This window comes from Alexandromys fortis, unplaced genomic scaffold (assembly GCF_014885135.2).
Source record: "Alexandromys fortis isolate MF-2015 unplaced genomic scaffold, M_Fortis_MF-2015_v1.1 scaffold_18, whole genome shotgun sequence".
NCBI classification, from domain to species: domain Eukaryota; kingdom Metazoa; phylum Chordata; class Mammalia; order Rodentia; family Cricetidae; genus Alexandromys; species Alexandromys fortis.
In genome coordinates, this window is record NW_026067897.1 from 2,943,041 (window position 1) to 2,951,669 (window position 8,629).

Here is an 8,629-nt window from a genome sequence, read left to right on the forward strand (position 1 = left end):
CCGACAGGTCCTGAAGTCAAGCTTCTTAACTTTGTAAAATTAGAATTTCCTGACGCAATGTCTTGACATTTGCCTGGTCACAGTGGACAAATCCAAACAGTTTAAAATTTCCATGTCATCCATGTTTTCTCCCTAGTCATAAGGAATGCCAGGCTTTAGCTCTGTTCCTTCTGTCATCCATGTTCTCTCGTTAGTCATAGGAATGCCAGGCTTTAGCTCTGTTCCTTCTGTGGAGTTTGGGCTGTGTTTGCTTTTCTGTGTCTAGAACCTATTTCTTTTTGTTTTCCTACTGAGGTTGTGTTACAGCCTTGTAAGTTCCCTGTCTTTGAAGTTTGCCTCGTGTTGCCCTGTCCCACTACTCAGCTCATCTAGCATCAGAATAGTCCTTCACAACGGATGTAGTGATTTGCCCAGGGATCAACAGAAGGCTTTTAAACTAGGTAACTGTGATAAGTTTGATGGATATATAAGAATAGATATAGGCTTTCTGTCTGCAAAACAGGAAGTGAAGATGTACATCTAGGGACTGGAGAGATGGCTCAGGGGTTCAGAGCAGTTGCTGTTCTTGCAGAGGACCCAGGTTCAATTCCTAGCACACGCATTGTAGTTCACAACTATCCATAGCTCCAGTTACAGGGGACCTGACGTCTTCTTATGCTCTCTGTGGACACTGAATGCACATATGGTTTATATGTATGCAAGCAAAACTCACATATATGTATATATATACTTACATACACATACACACACATATATAATAATCTAAAATAATTTTCATATCCTGACATCTCCTCTGTCAGTCTTTTTTTTTTTTTTTGGTTATTTTCTGTTGTTTTAACTCTTTTCCTTCTATAGTTCTATCCCAGTAACAGTGTTCTCTTTATGGAAGAGTTTTTGTCCAATTCTGTTTCCTGACCTGGCATTTACAAAGATGGAAATCTAAAGTACACTCAGTACTGCAGACTCATCATCTTCTCCCAGAGAATGCAACTTGTGCTAGCGAACAATAAAAGATGAAGACGAATGGACATGGCCACATACGTACCATTTCCCTAGGGAGAAGCTGCCACCAAAATGATAGTGTGGCAGATACATTTTTACCATAGTTGATGTCATTTAATAAATGATACCCTCAATTTTCAATTTAAAATGTTGGCTTTAAAGCCCTAGTTTTCATGTGCTGGTTAACAGAAATGCTAGAAAGAAGATGCACCATGGCAACCGTGTGGTCACTGCGGTGATGCACCATGGCAACCGTGTGGTCACTGCGGTGATGCACCATGGCAACCGTGTGGTCACTGTGGTGATGCGCCATGGCAACCGTGTGGTCACTGTGGTGATGCGCCATGGCAACCGTGTGGTCACTGTGGTGATGCGCCATGGCAACCGTGTGGTCACTGTGGTGATGCGCCATGGCAACCGTGTGGTCACTGTGGTGATGCACAGCGCATTGACCACATAGATATAATCATGGGTTTTATTTCTTTTATGAAGAAAGGTCATCAAAGCACTATTAAAAAGCTAGATTTACTGTAAGTTCTGGTGAAATTATCATCGCAGAGACTACTTCAGGATTATAGCTGTTTTCTCCTTCACAGGCTTTCTACTTTAATAACAGAGTGTCTAAGGGTTCTCACTGACTACTAGGCTGTGTGAGTTTGGTAACTCAGTGAATCCACTTAACAATGCCACGCACGTATCATTTCTGTCTGAAGAAGTGGAGAAATTAAAAGACAGAGAGACGCTTCGGAACTGGCTTATGACCACACTTAGTAAGAGTGAGAAGCGGGTTTAGAGCTGGAGACAGTAACTCAGAATATGCCGCTCTGGAGTGCCCAGGGGACGTGAAGTCACAGTTATTTGACAGTCCATAGGGATTTCCCTGGGGAAGGCTGTCTTGATGGAGGGACGCCTCTATCAACCCTGAAGTAAAAGCTAACACTTAACAGCTTTATATTCAAAACTCTCTTTTGTCTTCTGACACAGGGACTTTGTCGTCTTAAAAAACTAAGAATCCTGGACATAGCTGGAAACGTTATTCAGATATTTCCAGCAGGTGTAAGTATAGTTAATTTTTACTCTAATTAAAAAATATTCTGTTCATACTGTTGGGAATAGAAAATGTAGCAGCCAGTAAAAAGTGCAGTAATTGGAGCCTTGACTTGTACAATGACTCAACCTTTATCTTTGTTCTAGAATTTCAAAACCCATTCTTTCTCATCTTTTCTCTTATGTTCTGTGTCTGCTGAACTTGCGTGAACTAAATGAATTCTGATAGTTATCATAAATATTTAATCTATTAGTTAGCATTAAATTCCTTGCCAATTGCATAGTGCTTTTCGTCACCTCTGATTTTTTGAAGAGACTGCTTTCCTGCACAAAAGATTTTATTCCATATAATTAATCTAGAGGCGACACTTCTGTTAATTGTTTTAAAGTCATCCATCAGCTGTGAAAATGTACTTTTCTTTTAATTTGGAAGTGAGTTTTGACTTTATTTCAAATAATAGAGACAGTTCATTTTGGCAGTTTCTAACTTTGGGAAAGAAAATAGCTGTTTTTATATTGCATTTTTATATCCAAGTGAACATGCTGGAACATTTAGATAAATAATTACAAGTCATTAATCCAGAAAAATTCAGCAAATACCTGTGGATCCATTACTTTTTTTCTTACTGATTTATTCAAAGTGTAGTTTTCAGACATCTTAATCTAGGAAAAACAGTGTTTTATGTTGAAAAGGAAAAAATATATGAAAGGAGTTAAAATATGCCTAAGAAAACTATGTGCAATGTTCTGATTGTGGTAAAATATATGTTATAAAAGCCTTATCTTTTAAGGATTAATTAATTACTTAATTAGATAATTATTTTCCAGCTTGATCACAGTTTTCTGTCAACCCCCCCTCCAGTCTCTCCCCTCAACTCCTCTGTCTCCACCATCCACTCCTCCTCCTTTCTCTTCAGAAAAGGGCAGAAAGCCTTATCTTCTAATAGGGCAGTCTTGACACAGTACTTTGATATGGTCCATCACTACCACCTACCTCTAGAACTTATTTAGTTACCTTACCAACTGAAATGAAGTCTTTAGACAAATTCCCAATCAGATAACTTCTTATCTCTTATTGACATCTACCACAGCATTTTAAAATGAGGCATTTCTCCTTCTTTTTACTTTCTGTCTCTATGAATTTGATTGCTTCGTGTAGTCCACAGAGATAGAATTAGCTCACACTTGTCCTTTTGTAACTGGCTTATTTTGCACAATGTCACTCAAGTTTGTCCCTGCTATAAAGAGTTGGGTTTTCCTTGTTCATTCCAGGCTGAATCATAGTCTCTCAGACCACACGTGTGCATACAGTTTGTTTATCCGTTTCTCCGTGGATGAACACATGGGCATGTTTCTGTCTCTTGCTTACTGTGAGCAGGACTATTGTAGAACATTTGTTCACTACATTTTAGTTTTTACTTTCAGTTTCTCTGAATGCATATTCAGAAATGGAATCACTGAATTAGATCATCCTTTCCTATGTTATCTTGTTGCCGTGACACAGCATCTTACGGAAGGAAGGGTTTGTTGGTTCACAGGCCAAGGGTGTAGTCCGTCATGGTGGCTAAGTCATGGCATCAGGAGGGCGAAGCGTCTGATTTTATGTGTCCGTAATTGAATGCTCGTGCTCATTCTTTTATGCATTCTGGGACCCAGCCCGTGGAAGGGGGCTACCCGTCTTCAGAGTGGCACTTTCCGCCTCTCTCGACTAAGTAACCCCTCCCAACATGTCCACAAAGTAGCCTTGTCTAAGTGATCCTACACAGACATCCAAAGCTTGCCTTCTGGATGATTCCACATCCTAATAAATTAGCAATAAATATTAACCACCATAGCTCACATTGTATTTTTTTTTAAAGATTTACTGTGTTGTTAAACATTCATGGTTTCAAATTATAGGAAAGAATAAATGTTTTCAGCAAAGACTCCATGATTTTATTCATATTGTGGGTATTGATTTAACTCTGTGCACAGTGTGGTACAACCCTAACTCCCAAAACCCCTTCCAATGTCACTTCTACTACTATAACATAGACTATGTAAAGGAATAACCATTCCAAGTCTGTGTTGATGCTAGAATGTGAACTTTCCCATCAGACATACTTTGACTTTCAACTTAATATATTTACTAAGTGAACAAACCCATAATGTTCTTCAACAACACTCAACATCCACCTTGGTATTGCAGTTAATTCACAGTTTCTTCTAAAAAAGAGATTCTGTATCCGCTGTTGTGTTTAAACACCATTGCTTCCAATGATTTTAGCATGCCTTTGACATGCCAGATCCAGCATCAGACATTCCCATTAGCCTCTGAAATAAGATAATATACAAACTCATCTGATCTTTGTTCCCAATTATTTGCTTTAGAATTTTCAAAGACAGTAATGATTTTCTACAAATTATTGGTGTGTGATTGGTTTTCCATGATTGAGAGATGGGGCAAACTGATGGAACACATGGCAAACACAGAGATAAATTGCTGGCTGGAGTACGGTCCTATGTGTCATAGAGTTCAGTTTCAAAGTAAGGCACGTGAACATTACTCACAATGAAGACTGAGTGAGCAGTGTAAGAATGAAGGATATAGACCTTGTTTGGAATCATTATACATTAGCGTTATCCCCAAATTCTTATTTACAAAACTATGATTTCAGACAAGTTTCTGGAGTTGATGCTTAAAACCACTAACCTCACGAGCATACGAAGCTGGTAAATGTTTATCAACTGTTTTATAGGGAGTGTCAAAAGACTAGAAATTACTTTGACAATGAATTATATGTGAAATACGTGGTAATATTGAAATGATTGGCAATGTGAGTCACCTCAATTATAGTGATCATTCATAATCTCCAGGTAGTAATAGGAAGCAGTTTCTAAAGGCTGTGTTTTAGAACAGGATTTTACTATAAGATGTTGAAAAGTATGAACAATGGAAGAGAAAGTGAGAGTTGTATACATGTTATTTTTAAGCACACCGTGAACTCCCACAACACTGTAACTGCATCCTGTAGAATAGACTTGGTTTATTTTACTGCTGTTCTTTTAGAGATGGTCTTTATTTGAGCTTTATGCTGTTTCATGTTCTAAAATTTGGGGTACAACTTAGAAAATACTTAGTTTTCAGTAGGGTGTGATCTTTATTGAGGTAGCTTTTAAATCCTGGAAGCTGACTTTGTTAGATTTATCTATTTTGTGTATGTGAGTGTTTGGCCTGCTTGTCTCTCTGTGTGGCCTGTGTGCATACCTGGTGCCTGTGGAGGTCAGAAGAGGGCATCAGGTCTCCTGGAACTGGAGATATGAACATCTGTGAGCAACTGTGTGGGTGCTGGGAATCGATCCTGTGTCCTCTAAGAACAAGTGCTTTTAACTGCTGATCTGTCTTCCGGTTCCTCACACCCCAAAGCTTTTATTCTAAATCAAGAATTATATGAATAAGAATGTTAACCAAAAGCCTTATTACAAGTGTGTGCCATCATAATCTGCTTAGCATTTTTCTGGTTATAGAAGTAATTCGGGACCGAGGAGGTTGTACACTTGGTAGAGTGCTCATCTAGCAGGCTTGAAGCCTCGGTTTGATCCCCAGCACTTCCAAGCTTGTGTAGTGGCACATACCTGTCATGCTAGTGGGGCAAGGACAATCAAACGTTTGAGATCATCCTTGGCTGCATAGCAATAAGCTTGCTATGCAGCCAAGAATGCAAGAGATATTGTCATACAAACACAAAACAAGAAGTAAAATATAATGGGAGTGTTTGTCATATAAAAGATATATCCGTATCTGTATGGTGCAACAATTAATGAAAACAGAGGCGTGCATTTGAAAGAGAGCAAGAGGGGTATAAGGGAGACCTTGGGGGAAGAACCGGAAAAGGGAAAATGTTGTGATCATATTATAATCTCAAAAGATAAGAGAAATAATTTTAAAAAGATTTATAAGATTGTAAATTACAGAGTATAGGGTGCGTTTAATTTTATCTTCCAGAGACAATATGTTGTTTTCTTCCAGTACTTAATTTTGAGAGAATAAAGTTGAAATTATACTTCATAGAAGGATATATCTTTTCCCTTAACATAATATATTGAATACTTCCCTTCAAATACTATATGTAAGATATTTGATTTTAATCATTGGGTCTTTTTTATATACTTTCATTTATTGGAATAGATCGGAATGAATAAGCCTCTGGTTAAAGATTATCTGAAACTGGGTGTCTTTTATGCTAATCTTTCTCTGAGGGAGTGAGACTCCAAAACGTGACCCGTGATGCGCAGTGGACAACCTGTGGAACACTGGCAATCACAGTAATGGTTGGTATAGTAGTTTCCTGTGCACAGCGTGGCGTGAACTAAAGGTCACATGTCGCTGCCGTTCCTCTTAGAAGGACACAGTTTTTGGACTTATGTCCACTCTGATTCAGAGTGACTGCATCCTAGCTCACTGTATCTTCAGAACTGAGGCACACTGTTTTTGAGGTGGGTGCTACTTCTCAATTCAGGATACTTTTATAGAGTGTAAAACTTAGTATTGTTCTGTAACAGATCTAACTGTCCTGTGTGAAGAGAGTTCAGTCCGGCTAAACTTTGTTGAATGTCTCCCCTGGCCACTTCCTCCCAAGTGTTGCTTTTGATTATTAAAGAAATTCCTACCATCAGAAGGTTCCCAGATCCATATTAGACAAGTCTGATGTCGCTGGTCTCTGAGAGCTTCTGTACTTGTGTGTGTTCATCTCTGCACACATACAGCAGAATACTTAACCACAAATAGTCCAAGTATTATTTTTCTCATGTCAGTGCTAGAGCCTGCAGCCTCCCTCCCTCCGTCCCTCCCTCCCTCCTTCCCTCCCTCTCTCCCTCCCTTCCCATCCCCTGCCCACATATAATAAAACGTGTGCCTGAAAACCTTGGGAAAGCACTAACTCAGAAAATTGTTAACAACTCTGACACAAACTGCTTCTGGAAGCTCCAGACCTGGCTGAACGTTAAGTCAAGACTTAGAAACTGAAAACAAGCCACAGCTGCAGCTGTGGGGAAATGTGTTAGCTCTGACTCCGTCTTCTTAAACACATTCTTCTTTTTTCTTTAAATTGATTTTTATTGAGCTCTACATTTTTCTCTGCTCCCCTCCCTGCTTCTTCCTTCCCCTTCAACACTCTCCCAAGGACCCCCTGCTCCCAATTTACTCAGGAGATCTTGTCTTTTTCTATTTTACATGTAGATTAGATCCATGCATGTCTCTCTTGGAGTCCTCATTGTTGTCTAGGTTCTCTGGGATTGCGATTTGTACCTTTAGTCACTTTATACTTTTGTGCTTATACAGAGTCAAGAAATATGACTTCTTAACTAATGCATTTGTGTATGTATGTGTACACGTGTGCATTTATACATCTGTGTGTGTACACGTGTGCATATATACATCTGTGTGTGTGTACACGTGTGCATTATACATCTGTGTGTGTACACGTGTGCATATATACATCTGTGTATGTATGTGTACACGTGTGCATTTATACATCTGTGTGTGTGTACACGTGTGCATTTATACATCTCTGTGTGTGTGTACACGTGTGCATTTATACATCTGTGTGTGTACACGTGTGCATATATACATCTGTGTATGTATGTGTACACGTGTGCATTTATACATCTGTGTGTGTGTACACGTGTGCATATATACATCTGTGTGTGTGTACACGTGTGCATTTATACATCTGTGTGTGTGTACACGTGTGCATTTATACATCTCTGTGTGTGTGTACACGTGTGCATTTATACATCTGTGTGTGTACACGTGTGCATATATACATCTGTGTATGTATGTGTACACGTGTGCATTTATACATCTGCGCGTGTGTGTACACGTGTGCATTTATACATCTGTGTGTGTGTACACGTGTGCATTTATACATCTGTGTGTGTGTGTGTGTGTGTGGAGGCCAGAGCTTGAAGTCAGATGTCTTCCTCTATGATTCCAGCCTTATGTATTGAGTCAAGGTATGTCATCTGCATCAGGAACTCACACAAATTTGGCTAGTCTAGCCAGCCAGCGTGCTCTGAGGAGTCCCTGTCTCTGCCTTCTCCACGCTGGCATTACAGGGAGGCATAGAGGTGGTGCTGGGGATCCTTCTCACCCTTGTTCTACAAGCTGTTTACCTGCTGAGCCATCTTCAACACCGCATCCCCATTTTATTTTTGAATAACTCTTATCATTTCAAAATGAGCTCATGTGCCTTCAATAGAGCTATTTAGTTATGTGACCAGTTATAAAGACATACGTACACGTATTTATTCTTAGGAAGACCATTTAGTTTTAGTTTATAAGTCTATAAGGAACTGTGAACTGAAGTGCTCAGAGAATGGCTGTTATATTACAAATATTTCCATGTCCGTGATCGAACATCTCATAAAGTAGTCTAGAAAGTATAACTGAAGCCGGGCGGTGGTGGCACATGCCTTTAATCCCAGCACTTGGGAGGCAGAGACAGGAGGATCTCTGTGAGTTTGAGGCCAGCCTGGTCTACAAGAGCTAGTTCCAGGACAGGAACCAAAAACTACGGAGAAACCCTGTCTCGAAAAATCA

The 8,629-nt window shown here is 39.5% G+C and overlaps 1 protein-coding gene across 1 annotated transcript in view; it reads left to right on the forward strand.

Annotated features, from left to right (window-relative positions):
- The window catches only part of Lrrc69 (leucine rich repeat containing 69), a 59,968-nt gene that overhangs the window by 15,656 nt on the left and 35,683 nt on the right, over positions 1-8,629 (forward strand). The window contains exon 5 of the mRNA XM_050119331.1: positions 1,987-2,058. Within this exon, the coding sequence (XP_049975288.1) occupies positions 1,987-2,058 (72 nt within the window). The remainder of the gene's footprint in view (positions 1-1,986; positions 2,059-8,629) is intronic.